Below are 15,994 nucleotides of genomic sequence, written 5' to 3' on the forward strand. Positions count from 1 at the left end.
AACTACATGCATAAGGGTGAAACTAGACTACGGTTTGTCCCAATGTAGAAAAATTAACTCCAAATGGATCGGATCAAAAACCTAAACATACAACCTGAAACAATAAATTACATAGAAAACACAGGTACTAAACTTACAGATGTTGGTCTTAGAGAGAACTTTATAAATTAGACCCCCAAGGCAAGGGATTAAAAGGAAAAAATAAATGTGTATGCATCAACCAAAACAGCAACCAACCAAATGGAAAAATGTATTTGCAAGTAATACCTTTGATAAGATGGACAACCTAAGTGCCCTTCAATAGATGACTGGGTAAAGATGTGGTACATATATACAATGAAGTACTACTCAGCCGTAAGGAAAGATGAAATATTGCCATTTGCAACAACATGGATAGTACTTAAGAGCATTATGCTAAATGAAATGTGAGATGAAAAAAGACAAAAACTGATTTCACTGACATGTGGGATATAAAACAAAAAGCAATAAATGAATGAACAAAGGAACAAATAAACAAACTCATAGATACAGAAGAGAAAACGGTGGTTACCAGAAGAGCAGAGTGTAGGGGAGAGAGGGAGGAGAAAGGGAGAGGGTGTCAAATATGTGGTGACTGGAGGAGATTACACGTTGGGTTAAGAGTACACTATATAGGATGTGAGGGCGATCTGGCTGCGACATCTGTCACCCCATTGATCGCCAGGGTTGATTCGGCTGATCTGGCTGGCTAGGCGGGTGTCCCCCTCCTCCCTCACCGATCCATGTGTGTCCCTCCCGAAGCTGCGCACTCAATGGAAGAGGACGACCTTCCCCCACAAGGAGAGGACCGGTCTTCGGTCAAGGGTATACGAGTAGCTGCGCTCCCCTGCTAGAACCTCCAAACAAGCTCTCAAGACTACACTATATAGTATAGACGTTTTATATGATAAGGCTGTACATTCAAAATTTATGGTACCCCAATAAATTTAGGTTGCCATATAGAAAATTTCAAATTAGGTTTGCCATATAGAAAATTTCAAATTATTCACCTTGTCCTTTTTTGTAATGTTAATTGTAAAAGAATAAAACAAAACTGGTTGAAATGCAATGCTTTGTCTGTTTTTTGAATTAGAAAAAGCAGTTACCTTTGCTGCTTGTCTCCTTCTGTGCATACACCGAGAAGCTGTCAAAGTAGAAAATAAGAAATTTCCAATTCTGTGAAGATCTCTGGTAAGGCTCCAACAGCTCCAACCACCTGCCCCACCATTCTGACAGCATGGCACAAAGTGGGATCAAATTTTGTTCCAACTCCTGATTATAAATAAAATATATATTTCCATATTTTATTTCTTAAAATGTTTATAAAGATAGACCAGTATAGTATGTATCTATGTAATGCAGTTACATTTTGCTTATACCATATAACAGTAACATAATCAAAGTCACAAATTATTCCCATACAAATAAATCCCTGCTTTCTCTCAAAAATAACACTGGAAACAAGTGTTGTTGGAAATTAAAGAATGAAAAGATTCTCTTGATTAAATTATAAGGGCAAATGATATGCCTACCTAACTAAAAATGAATTTCACTTATTGTTAATGTTGGCAGTACACAGGTATTGACTAAACAAGATACCTACCAAGGACTCCTAGTGGCTAACTAGGCACAATTTAAAAAATAAAGCCTAGGACAGCATTTGAGATCTTGCTCCCTGGCATGTCATTAGTTTGGCTCAAATAAACCCTTATAAAAATTTAAAAAATAAAATAAAGTCTCGCAGCCATTCTAAAGAAGGGCCTCTCATGAAAAACCTCACTTCAAGGAGAAGCTGCTTGCCTCCAAACTAAACTGCCTTCCTGCACTGTGGTCCTTATAAAGGCCAACTCCATCCATTTGTAGCTGTACAGCTGTATCCCAATTATAATTTTCACTGACCAATGAGAACATACAAATGAGTGACCAGGGAGCAATCTCTCTAAGTCAGCTCCTCTTTGGCTCAGGGAATGCTTTTTTTCCTATCCATGAAAGACTGAAGATTGTGTTTACCCAAAGGGAAGAATGGTGTGTCGTCAGAGCACAAGAGAGCAGAACAAAGCAGAGTTGTCTAGATAGAGAAGGGCCTTGCCCATGGGAAGCTAACAGCAGCCATGCAGCACAACTGAGCAGTAAAATTAAATAAAGTTTTACTTCTTTACCTCACCCAAACTGGGATTCCTGTTTGTGTAGAATTAGTAACAGCTATCATAACACACGTTTATCATTATATTATTACTAGAAGCCCGGTACACAAATTTGTGCACAGGTGGGGTCCCTCTGGGTGGCCTGCAAGGACTGGGCCAAAGCCCAGTCCAATGCCACCTGCAGCTCCTACCTACCGCTCCCGCTCATCCCAGCCTCGCTATGCCTGCCATAGGCTTGCGCCCAATCAGGAGAGGTTCTCGCTGCTGCAGCAACACTCACCAGCCCTGAACCCTGCATCTGGAGCCCTCTGAAGGGGAGTGGCCTGTGAGATGGGCTGAAACTAACTCTCTGACATCCCGAGGGGATCTGGATTGCAAGAGGGCGCAGCCCAGGCTGAGGGACCCACACCAGTGCACAATCGAGCCAAGGAGGGACCGCGGGAGGGCTTCAGGGCATGCCTGGCCTATCTCGCTCAGTCCCAAACTGCAGGACCCCAGCAGCAAGCTAACCTACCAGTCCGAGCATCTGTCCCCTGGTGGTCAGTGCACATCATAGCGACTGGTCAACTGTCTGCCCCTTGGGGGTCAGTGCACGTCACAGCGAGTGATTAAACAGCCACAGCATATCATTAGCATATTACTCTTTGGTTGTCTGACTTTCGGTCTACTTGCACATTACCCTTTTAGTATATAGGATACTAGAGGCCCGGTGCACAAAATTTGTGCACGTGGGGGCTGGGGGAGAGGTCCCTCAGCCCGGCCTGCACCCTCTCCAATCTTGGACCCCTCAGGGGATGTCCGATTGCCTCACAATCCAACACCACTGGCTCCTAACTGATCGCCTGCCTGCCTGATAGCCCTTAACTGCTCCCCTACTGGCCTGATGACCCCTAACTGCTCCCCTGCTGGCCTGATTGCCCCTAACCACCTCTGCCTTGCCCCGCACCTGGGACCCAGGATTACCCCCTCTGCTGTTTACAGGCACCCAGAATCCAGGCTTCCCGCCCTCTGGCTGGCCACAGGCACCCAGAACCCGGGCTGACTGCAGCCACAGGGAACCATGGCAGGCAGCATCTCCCAGGACACAGCCACAGGTGTGCCGGACCACGGGGTGGGCAGCTTGTACCTCTCCTGGGCCACAGCCCTAGCCAATGGCATGCTAGAACATGGGGTGGGCAACTTGTCCCTCTCTCAGGTTGCAGCCCCAGCCACTGAGGTCTGGGATTGTGGGGTGGGTGGCTTGTCTGTGTCCTGGGCTGCAGGCGCAGCCACTGGCACTAGAGACTGTGGGACAGGCAGATTGTCCCTCTCCTGGGCCACAGCCTGGCTGGTCTCAATTCCCCTCTCGCAAGCTCATTTGTACCTGGCTGGTCCCCATTCCTCTCTCCCCAGTGTTGAGTGTCTGAGACTTTACGGCATTACAGCATGAGGATGACAACCATTTGCATATTAGCTCTTTATTATATAAAGATGATTAGAGGCCCAGTCCATGAATTCATGCATGGGTGGGATCCGGCCGGCCCAGCCCCAATCAGGGCTGGTCAGGGGATGGGCCGCAGGAGATTGGCTGGCTGCCCCTACCCCAACGGGCCAGTTGGCCAGCTGCAGTGCACATCATAGCAACCAGTCGTTCTGGTCACTTGGCATACCCTATCTAATAATAAGCAAACATGGTAATAAACCATACCTCCGCTACGCTTCCCATTGGCGAATCAGGGCGATATGCAAATTAACTGCCAACCAAGATGGCAGCCGGCAGCCAGGCAGCTGAAGCAAACAGGAGGCGTGCTTGCTCCAGTGATGGAGGAAGACAAGGATCCCCGCCTGCCGCCACCAGGCTCTGAGCTGCACTCTAAGCAACAATGTTGCAATTATAGAAGCTAAACAAACCCCAGATACCTGCTTTCAGCCAGCTGGCCTCAGAGCTGGAGCCACAAAGTTTCAATTACAGAAGGTAAATAAATGCCAGAATAAAAAAACAGAAAGACAAAAGGAGAGACTGGGAGCTTCAGTTTTAGGCTTGGCCCGCCTGAAAACAGCACTCAGCCCCTCATCCAGGCTGTCCAGGCACCCTGAAAACAGCCATCAGCCCCTCATCCATGCTGCCCAGGCACACCAGTGGGGACTCCCACCCTGAAGGGGGTGCAGGCAGCCTGAAAACAGCCATCAGCCCCTCATCCAGGCTGGCCAGGCACCCAAGCAGGACCCCCACGTGATCCGGGACACTCTTCAGGGCAAACCAGCAGGCCCCCACCCGTGCACCAGGCCTCTATCCTATATAGTAAAAGGCTAATATGCAAACTGACCCTAACAGCAGAAAGACTGGGAAATACTGGTCACTATGACACACACTGACCACCAGGGGGCAGACGCTCAATGCAGGAGCTGCCCTCTGTTGGTCAGTGTACTCCCACATGGGGGAGCTCTGCTCAGCCACAAGCCAGGCTGATGGCTGCCAGTACAACGGTGGTGGGAGCCTCTCCTGCCTCCTCAGCAGCGCTAAGGATGTCTGACTGCAGCTTAGGTCTGCTCCCCGCTGGCAAGTGGACATCCCTCGAGGGCTGCCAGGCTGCCAGAGGGATGTCTTATTGACATCTTAGGACCAATCCCCCGGGGAGCAGGTCTCAGCCAGCAGGTGGTCATCCCCCAAGGGGTCCCAGACTGCGAGAGGGCACAGGCCGGGCTGAGGGACACCCCCTCCCCCCACCGAGTGCACAAATTTTTGTGCACCAGGCCTCTAGTCCTATCTAATAATAGACAAACATGGTAATTAACCATACCTCCACTACACTTCCCATTGGCTAATCAACAGGATATGCAAATTAACTGCCAACAAAGATGGTGGCCGGCAGCCACACAGCTGAAGCGAACAGGCGGCTTTCTTGCTCCAGTGATGGAGGAAGCAAGGTTCGCCGCCTGCCTCCGCCTGCTCTAAGCTACACTCTATTGCAATTATAGAAGCTAAACAAGCTCCAGATACCTGCACTTAGCCAGCTTCGGCATCAGAGCTCAGAGTGGCAGTGATGGCAACAATGTTTCAATTATATTAGCTAAAAAAACCAGATACCTGCTTTCAGCCAGCCACGCCTCAGAGCTAGAGGAGGCTTTCAGCCCCAGTGACAGCTATAGAAGGTAAATAAATCCCAGAATTAAAAAGAAAAGATAAAAAGGAGAGGCTGGGAGCTTTAGTCGCCCTCCAGCCTGAAAATGGCCCTGAGGCCCGCACCCAGACTGGCCAGGCACTCCAGTGAGGACCCCCACCCTGAAGGGGGTGTGATCAGCTGCAAACAGCCATCATCCCATCATCCAGGCTTGCCAGGCACCCAAGCGGGACCCCTACCCTAATCCAGGACACCCTTCAGGCAAATCAGCCGGCCCCCACCCGTGCACCAGCCCTCTATCCTATATAGTAAAAGGGTAATATGCCAACTGACCCTAATAGCAGAAAGACTGGGAATGACTGGTCACTATGACACACACTGACCACCAGGGGGCAGACGCTCACTGCAGGAGCTGCCTTCTGTTTGTCAGGGCACTCTCACAGAGGGGAGCTCTGCTCAGCCACAAGCGAGGCTGATGGCTGCCAGTACAACGGTGGTGGTGGGAGCCTCTCCCACCTACTCAGCAGCGCTAAGGATGTTTGACTGCAGCTTACGTCTCCTCCCCGCTGGCAAGTGGACATCCCCCGAGGGCTGCCGGGCTACCAGAGGTATGTGTGATTACCATCTTAGGCCCAATACCACGGGGAGCAGGCCTAAGCCAGCAGGTGGTCACCCCCAAGGGGTTCCAGACTCCGAGAGGGCACAGGCCGGGCTGAGGGGCCCCCTACCCCCGAGTGCACAAGTTTTTGTGCACCGGGCCTCTAGTGTATATGTATATATATACATATGTGTGTGCATGTGTGTGTGTGTATATATATATATACATATATATATATGCATATATATTGAATAATGTACAGTGATGCAATAAAAAGTTACATGAAAAGGATTCCTAAATTTCTTCACTCAAAGAACTGTGCTGAGGGAGCTCAGCTACTTGGAGTGTCATCCCATACACCAACAGGTTTGATTTTCAGTCAGGGCACAGACCTACGTTGTGAGTTGGATCTCCAGTCAGGACATGCACAGGAGGCAACTGATTGATGTAGCTCTCTCACACTAATATTTCTTTCATTTACTCACTCCTTTCCTTTCTCAAGTCAATAAGTATATCCTCAAGTGAGGATTAAAGAAATTAGATTAAAAAAAACTTCTATACAGGAAAATTTTATTATTGATAGAATGGAAAATATAAGAGCAAATCGATGTCAGTAAAATGGTAAGAGTAAAAACCCTCGGAGAAAATGGCGACCAGCAGGAAGGTAGGGAGGGAGAGAGTGAGAGAGCAAGGAAGTGATAGAGGAGTGTGTAGACGTGTGTGGTGTGTGTGTGTACAAGCTAGGGACAGTTAGATTCTGCAGGTCTTCTAAGGGGCTGCTAAACCGGGCAGTCTTAGGCAGCGGAGTCCCGCTCCCTGCGCGGACACTCCTGGGCGGCCAGCACAGGCACGGCGACCACACCATCGTGGGAAATAGAGCTGCTTGATACTGGGATCCTGGTCTCAGCACCACCCACTCTGATCTCAGACGCATACCAGGACCCTGCAGCCACTGGGGACAGAAACCTGTGACCACAGCTACAGACCTGAGGACACCAAAAGTTCAGAAATCCCCTTGGCAGATCCGTGAATAACAGAGCCCATCCCCGCTTCCCACAAGCCAGAGGGCAGCGCCAGAGTAACTAACTGATAGACCCACACCTTGTCGGGGCCTCAGCGCTCCAGGAACTTTAGCCTGGAAGTGGGCGAGCACCTTGGAACTGAGCCCGTGAAGGGCTGGGTTCAGGAGTCCTGGGCTGGGAGCAATTGCACGAACACCAGGAACTGGTCCTACGTGCACTGCCAGCTTCGGAGCCCTGGGCTGGGAGCAAACGCACTTGGGGATATGGTCCTGCTCGCACTGCAGGCTTCAGAGCCCTGGGCTGGGAGCAATCAAGCAAACACCGGGATCTGGTCCTGGCCGCACTGCCTGCTCCAGGAGCCCTGGGCTGGGAGCAAACGCACAAACCCCAGGTACCGAGACTGCGCGCACTGCTGGCTTCGGAGCCCTGGGCTGGGAGAAATCAAGCGAACATGGGGAATTTGTCCCACATAGCACAGGCCCAGGGACCCCGATTCTCTGGGCAAGAGGCAGCACCAAGCACCAGTGACTTGACTGTGCTTCTTATCACCTGCGCCTGAGATCCTGATTCCCTGTGCATTCATACTAAGAGCCAGTGACTCCAATTCCTGGTGCAAGGGCACACAGGGACCCTGATTCTCAAGGCAAGGTCGTGCGAAGCAACAGAGACTCTGATACTGGATTCTGGGGAACTCTGACTCCTGGCGCACGCTAGGGGGGTCTAGTTTTCAACACGCTTCAGGGGGGTCTCTGTTTCAGCACAGTGCAGGCAGGATCCCTGATTCTAAGGGCACATACGACGCCACATTGAGCACTGACAACACTGACTCTGAGCGAGCCTGGTTCCCACCAACCCACAACAACCACACATCTTAGTGTCAGAGCTCTTCAGTGACACTAGGGTGGTGGGAGGCTCCCGCTGCACACGGCCCAGGCCAACCTAACTCGACGTTTGAACCATCAGGAGATAATCAGAATGAAGAGACGAAACAACACCCAGAGGAAAGACAATGAGGAGTCACCAAGAAAGGACATTAATGAAGTTGAAGCATGCAACATGACAGAAAAAGAATTCAGAATAATGGTTGTACAATTCATTCACCAGATGGATGAGAAAATCAACAACCTATGCAAGAATCAGGAAGAAATGAAAAGTGATATAGCTACAATCAAAAACACCATGGAAAGTTTCAGCAGCAGACTAGAAGAAGCAGAGGACCAAATTAGTGAGAAGATAAGGCAGAGAAACAAGCTTAATCTGAACAACAACTGGAGAAAAAAATTAAAAATCAGGAGGAGAGCCTAAGGGAGCTGCGGGACAACATGAAACGAAGTAACATACGCATAATAGGGCTACAAGAAGGACAAGAAGAGCAGCTAGGATTAGAAAATCTATTTGAAGAAATAATGTCAGAAAACTTGCCAGATATGGGGAAGAAAAAAGTTACACAAGTACAGAGAGTCCCAGGCAAGATGAACCCCAAAAGACCCACACCAAGAAACATCATAATAACGATGGCAAATGTACAAGACAAAGAGAGAATCTTAAAGGCTGCAAGAGATTTACCTACAAAGGATCCCCCATCATATTATCAAATGATTTCTCAACAGAAACACATCAGGCCAGAAAAGAATGGACAGAAATTTACAAAGTGATGCAAAGCAAAGGACTGAATCCAAGAATACTCTATCCAGCAAAGCTACAATTCCGAAATGAAGGGAAAATAAAAAGTTTCAGAGACAAAAAAGAAAATAATAAGGGAGTTTATCACCACCAAGCCAGCAATGCAAGAAATGCTAAAGGGACTGGTGTAAAAAGAAGAACTAAAAAGCCCAGAAAGAAAATAGCCACAAAAAAAATAGAAATGGCTACAAACAAGTACCTTTCAATAACAACTTTAAACGTAAATGGACTAAACGGTCCAATCAAAAGACACCGAGTGGCTGAACGGATAAAAAATCATGACCCCTATATTTGCTGTCTACAAGAGACCCACCTCATTAGAAGGGACTCACACAGACTGAACGTGAAAGCATGGAAAAATATCTTTCAGGCAAATGGAAATGAAAAAAAGGCTGGGGTAGCAATACTTATATCAGACAAAATAGACCTCAAAGTGAAGGCCATAACAAGAGATAGGGAAGGCCACTTCATAATACTAAAGGGATCAATACAACAAGAGGATACAACCCTGATAAACATATATGCACCCAATGCAGGAGCACCCACATACATAAGAAAATTCCTGGAAGATATCAAAGGAGAAATCAACAACAATACAATCATAGTAGGGGACTTTAATACACCACTGATATCACTGGATAAATCCTCTGGACAAAAACTCAGCAAAGAAACAGCAATCCTAAATGACTCACTAGATCAGATGGACTTAATTGACATCTTCAGAACACTTAACCCAAAAGCCACAAAATATACGTTCTTCTCAAGGGTTCATGGGACATCTTCAAAAATAGACCACATATTGGATCACAAACAAAGTCTCCCCAAATTCAAGAAGATTGAAATCATACCAAGCATCTTCTCAGACCATGATGGCATAATATTAGAAATAAACTACAAGAAAAACAACTCAAAATACTCAAACACTTGGAAGCTGAATAGCATGTTATTAAATATTGACTGGGTTACCAATGAGATCAAAGAGGAAATTAAAAACATCCTAGAAACTAATGACAATGAAAATACAACAATCCAAAACCTTTGGGACACAATGAAAGCAGTCCTGAGAGGAAAGTTTATAGCTCTACAGGCCTATGTCAAAAAACAAAAAAAAATGGTAGTAAATCATCTAAATCTACAGCTCAAAGAATTAGAAAGAGAGCAGCAAGAAAACCCCAGAGTGAGCTGAAGGAAGGAGATAATAAAGATTAGAGCAGAAATAAATAACATAGAGACCAAAAAAACAATACAGAAAATCAATGAAACCAAGAGCTGGTTCTTTGAAAAGGTAAAAAAGATTGACAAACCTCTAGCCAGGCTCACCAAGAAGCAAAGAAAAAGGACCTAAATAAATAAAATCAGAAATGATAGAGGAGAAATAACAACAGACTACACAGAAATACAAATGATTGTTAAAAAAATACTATGGACAACTCTACTCCAACGAACTAGACAACCTGGAGGAAATGGACATATTCCTAGAAAAATACAACATTCCAAAACTCAATCAGGAAGAATCTAACAATCTCAATAGGCCAATAGCTATGGAAGAAATTGAAGCAGTCTTCAAAAATCTTCCAGCAAACAAAAGACCAGAACCAGACGGCTTCACAGGGTAGTTTTTTTTGTTTTTTTTTTTATTATTATTATTAGTTAAGGTATTACAAATGTGTCCTCATCCCCCCCTTTAACCCCCAACCTCCCCCCCACACACAAACTCATGCTCCCATCCCCCCGTTGTCCATGTCCATTGGTTTGGCTTATATACATGTATACAAGTCCTTCGGTTGATCTCTTCCCCTTACCCCCGCCCTCCCCTACTTTCCTTCTGGGGATTGATAGCCTGATCGCTGTTTCTCAGTCTTTGGGTCTGTCCTTTTTCATCAGTCTATGTTGTTCTCTATAATCCACAAATGAGTGAGATCATGTGGTATTTATCTTTCTCTGACTGGCTTATTTCACTTAGCATAATGCTCTCCAGTTCCATCCATGCTGTTGCAAAAGGCAAGAGTTCCTTTTTTTTACCGCAGCATAGTATTCCATTGTGTATATGTACCACAGTTTTCTAATCCACTCATCTGCTGATGGGCACTTAGGCTGTTTCCAAATCTTAGCTATGGTGAATTGTGCTGCTATGAACATAGGGGTGCATATATCCTTTCTAATTGGCGTTTCTGGTTTCTTGGGATATATTCCTAGGAGTGGGATCACAGGGTCAAATGGGAGTTCCATTTTTAGTCTTCTGAGGTAGCTCCATACTGTTCTCCACAGTGGCTGCACCAGTCTGCATTCCCACCAGCAGTGCAGAAGGGTTCCTTTTTCTCCACATCCTCTCCAACACTTGTTGTTTGTTGATTTGTTGATGAAAGCCATTCTGACAGGTGTGAAATGATACCGCATTGTCGTTTTGATTTGCATCTCTCGTATAATTAGTGACTTTGAGCAGGTTTTCATATGTCTTTCGGCCTTCTGTATGTCCTCTTTCGAAAAGTGTCTATCTAGGTCCGTTGCCCATTTTTTTATTGGATTGTTTATCTTCCTTTTGTTAAGTTTCATGAGATCCCTGTAAATGTTGGAAATTAAACCCTTATCGGTGGTATCATTGGCAAATATGTTCTCCCATGTAGTGGGTCTTCTTGTTGTTTTGTTGATGGTTTCCTTTGCTGTGCAAAAGCTTTTTATTTTGATGTAGTCCCATTTGTTTATTTTCTCTTTAGTTTCCATTGCCCTAGGAGCATTATCAGAGAAGAAATTTCTTCGGCATATGTTTGCGATTTCGCTGCCTGTGGATTCCTCTAGTATTTTTATGGTTTCCCGTCTTACGTTTAAGTCTTTTATCCATTTTGAGTTTAGTTTTGTGTATGGTGTGAGTTGGTGATCTAGTTTCATCCTTTTGCATGTATCTGTCCAATTTTCCCAACACCATTTATTGAAAAGACTGTCTTGACTCCATTGTATGCTCTTGCCTCCTTTGTCGAATATTAATTGGGCATAGTGGTTTGGGTCGATTTCTGGGGTCTCTATTCTATTCCATTGATCTATATGTCTGTTCTTGTGCCAGTACCAAGCTGTTTTAAGAACAGTGGCTTTGTAATACAGTTTGATATCTGGTATTGCGATCCCACCTACTTTGTTCTTTCTCAGGATTGCTGCAGCTATTCGGGGTCTTTTTTTATTCCAGATGAATTTTTGGAACGTTCGTTCTAGATCTGTGAAATATACCATTGGTAATTTGATGGGGATTGCATTGAATCTATAAATTGCTTTGGGTAGTATGGACATTTTGATGATGTTGATTCTACCAATCCATGAACACGGTATATTCTTCCATCTGTTTATGTCTTCCTCTATCTCTTTTTTCAGTGTCCTGTAGTTTTCAGCTTATAAGTCTTTTACCTCCTTAGTTAAGTTTATTCCTAGGTATTTTAATTTTTTTGGTGCAATGGTAAATGGGATTGCTTCTGTAGTTTCACTTTCTGTAAGTTCACAATTGGTGTAAAGAAATGCCATGGATTTCTTAGCATTAATTTGGTATCCTGCTACATTGCCGAATTCATTTATTAAGTCTAATAATTTTTTGATGGAGTCTTTAGGGTTCTGTATGTACAGTATCATGTCATCTGCAAATAAGGACAGTTTTAAATCTTCTTTTCCAATCTGGATGCCTTTTATTTCTTCTTTGTGTCTGATCGCAATGGCTAGTACTTCCAGTACTATGTTGAACAGGAGTGGTGAGATGGGGCATCCCTGTCTTGTTCCTGTTTTTAGGGGGAATGGTTTTAGTTTTTGCCCATTGATTATGATGTTGGCTGTGGGTTTGTCATATACGGCTTTTATTATGTTGAGGTATGATCCCTCAATTCCTATCTTGCTGAGAGTTTTTATCAAGAAAGGGTGTTGGATTTTGTCAAATGCTTTTTCCGCATCAATTGATATGACTATGTGGTTTTTTTCTCTCAATTTGTTTATGTGATGTATCACGTTTATTGATTTGCGGATATTGTACCATCCTTGCATCCCTGGGATAAATCCTACTTGGTCATGGTGTATGATCTTTTTGATGTAGTGCTGGATCCGATTTGCTAGGATTTTGTTGAGGATTTTGGCATCTATGTTCATGAGGGATATTGGCCTATAATTCTCTTTCATTGTATTGTCTTTATCTGGTTTTGGGATTAGGGTGATGTTGGCTTCATAGAATGAGCTGAGAAGTGTTCCTTCCTCTTGGATCTTTCGACATAGTGTGAGGAGGATAGGTTTTAGGTCTTCCTTGAATGTTTGGGAAAACTCCCCTGTGAAGCCATCTGGCCCCGGGCTTTTGTTTGCTGGAAGCTTTTTGGTTACTGCTTCGATTTCCTCCATAGTTATTGGCCTATTGAGATTTTTAGATTCTTCCTGGTTAAGTTTTGGAAGGTTGTATTTATCTAGGAATATGTCCATTTCCTCCAGGTTGTCTAGTGTGTTGGAGTAGAGTTGTTCATAGTATTTTCTAACAATCCTTTGTATTTCTATGGGGTCTGTTGTTATTTCTCCTCTTTCATTTCTGATTTTGTTTATTTGGGTCCTCTCTCTTTGTTTCTTGGTGAGCCTGGCTAGAGGTGTATCAATCTTGTTTATCCTTTCAAAGAACCAGCTCTTGGTTTTGTTGATCTTTTGTATTGTTTTTTTGGTCTCTATGTCGTTTATCTCCGCTCTGATCTTTGTTATTTCCTTCCTTCTGCTTACAGTGGGCTTTTTTTGTTGCTCTCTTTCTAATTCTTCGAGTTGTAGAGTTAGGTATTTATTCTCATTGTTTCTTGTTTCTTGCAGTAGGCTTGTAGAGCTATGAACTTCCCTCTCAAGACTGCTTTTGCTGTGTCCCATAGGGTTTGGATTGTTGTGTTTTCTATGTCATTTGTTGCATGATGCTTTTTATTTCTTCTTTAATCTCACTGGTAACCCAGTCATTGTTTAATCGCATGCTGTTTAGTCTCCAAGTGTTTGATTTTTTTGGGTTGTTTTTGTTGTAGTTGATTTCCAGTTTTATGCCTTTGTGGTCTGAGAAGATGCTTGATATGATTTCAATTTTCTTGAATTTGAAGAGACTTTGTCTGTGACCCAATATATGGTCTATCTTTGAAGGTGACAAATGTGCACCTGAGGAGAATGTTTATTCTGTGGCTTTGGGGTGAAATGTTCTGAAGATGTCAATTAATTCCATCTGATCTAGTGAGTCATTTAGGATTGATGTTTCTTTGCTGAGTTTCTGTTTAGAGGATTTGTCCAGTGGCGATAATGGGGTGTTAAGGTCCCCTACTATGATTGTATTGCTGTGAATCTCTCCCTTGATCTCCTCCAGAAGATTTCTTACGTATTTGGGTGCTCCTATATTGGGTGCATATATATTTACCAGAGTTATTTCTTCTTGTTGGACTGCTCCCTTTAGTATTATGAAGTGGCCTTCTTGATCTCTTTTTATGTCCTTCACTTTGAGATCTAATTTGTCAGATGTAAGTATTGCTACCCCGGCTTTTTTTTTTCACTTCCATTGGCCTGAAAAACCTTTTTCCATCCCTTCACCATCAGTCTGTGTGCGTCTTTTTTTTTTTGAGGTGGGTTTCCTGTAGACAGCAGATATATGGGTCATGTTTTCTTATCCACTCATTTACCCTATGCCTTTTGACTGGGGAATTTAATCCATTTACATTTAAAGTTATTATTGATAGAAACTTGTTAGTCGCCATTTGTGTTCTTTACCACTGCGTTCCTTCTTTGTTTCCTGTTTTTTCTATTTACAGCAGACCCTTTAGCATTTCTTGCATTGCTGGTTTGGTTGTAATAAACTCCCGTAGACCATTTTTGTCTGTGAAGCTCCTGATTTGACCCTCAATTTTGATTGATAGCCTCGCTGGGTATAGTATTCTTGGATTCAGACCCTTCCTTTGCATGACTTTGTATATTTCATTCCATTCCCTTCTTGCCTGATGTGTTTCTGTTGAGAAATCGGTCGCTAGTCTGATGGGGGATCCTTTGTAGGTAACTTTCTGTCTCTCTCTGGCTGCTTTTAAGATTCTTGCTTTGTCGTTGGTGTTTGCCAATTTAATTATTATGTGCCTTGGTGTCGGTCTTTTCGGGTTCATTTTGTTTGGGGCTCTGTGAGCTTCTTGGATTTGTGTGAGTTTTTTCCTCCCTATATCAGGGAAATTTTCTGTTACTATTTTTTCAAACAGGTTTTCTGTTCCTTGCTCAGTTTCCTCTCCTTCTGGCACCCCTATTATTCGGATGTTGTTTCGTTTAGCATTGTCCCAGAGTTCTCTTAGGCGCTCTTCCTGCTTTTTAATTTTTTTTTCTAGAAGCTGTTCTGTTTGGGTATTTTTTTCTACCTTGTCTTCTAGCTCGCTGATACGGTCCTCTGCTTCTTCTAGTCTACTGTTGATGCTTTCTATTGAGTTCTTTATGGCAGTGATGTCGTTTTTCATTTCTTCTTGGTTTCTCTTCATTTCCTCTTGGTTCTTCTTCATTTCCTCTTGGTTCCTACACATATTGTTGAATTGGTCTTCCATTCTTTTCATCCACCTTATACTCTGAATTCTTTCTCTGACAGGTTGCTTGCCTCCATTGCCTCTATTTCGTTTACTTCCTTTTCTGATGATGCCTGTTTTTCTTTCATATTTGGGTTGTTTCTTTGTTTCACCATGATTTCTCTTCTCAAGGTATTTGGTTATGTAGATTTCTCTCTGTTGCGCTGATTCAAAGGCACAAAATACAACACAACAAGGCACACGTACAAGGCACCGAACTAAATGCATTCACGATATTAATAACCCCAAATAAAGGTGACCCCCCCCCCCGAGCGAAGAGAATTAGGGGATAAGAAGAAAAAAGAGAAAAATATTAGAGAGAAAAATAAAAACAAAAAGGAGTGCTGAAATGAGATTGGGAAAAGGGAGAGAAAAAAAAACAACACAAAAAGACCAAAAAAACAAAAAACAAAAAAAAAAACAACAACAACAAAAACAAAAAAAATTAAGAGAATGAAATAGAGGTGGGGAAGAGGCTATTTGTATGGGGAGAGCGAGGGTTTGGAAATTAGATATATAAGTAGGGTGAAATTTAGACAGTGGGTAGAAAGAAGGAATAGGTAAAATCCAAAGCAGGAATAGGGTAAGAGAAACAGGACAACAAAAGGGGAAAATTGAGGAAGAGAGTTTTGGCTTAAGGGTAAATGTGAGATAGAGAGAAATGATGCTAAAGGAACGATGAAAATAGAGTGTAGAACACTAATCCCAAAATAAAATAAAGAAAAATAAAAAAAATAATAAAAAATAAAATGACCCTTGAAAAAATGGTAAAAGGATAGCAATGATACTGGTTAAAAAATGTAGTAATTAAAAAGGTAAAATCAGGTGATGAAAAAAATAAAAAATAAATAAATAAAATAGGTTCTTAATG

At 43.7% G+C, this 15,994-nt stretch overlaps 1 protein-coding gene across 1 annotated transcript in view; it reads right to left on the reverse strand.

Annotated features, from left to right (window-relative positions):
- The window catches only part of LOC308512209 (eukaryotic translation initiation factor 2 subunit 3-like), a 71,934-nt gene that overhangs the window by 15,749 nt on the left and 40,191 nt on the right, over positions 1 to 15,994 (reverse strand). The window contains exon 5 of the mRNA XM_081082007.1: positions 1,125 to 1,290. Within this exon, the coding sequence (XP_080938133.1) occupies positions 1,166 to 1,290 (125 nt within the window). The 3' untranslated portion in view covers positions 1,125 to 1,165. The remainder of the gene's footprint in view (positions 1 to 1,124; positions 1,291 to 15,994) is intronic.

This window comes from Myotis nattereri, assembly GCF_964212035.1.
Source record: "Myotis nattereri genome assembly, chromosome: Y".
Classification (NCBI taxonomy): Eukaryota; Metazoa; Chordata; class Mammalia; order Chiroptera; family Vespertilionidae; genus Myotis; species Myotis nattereri.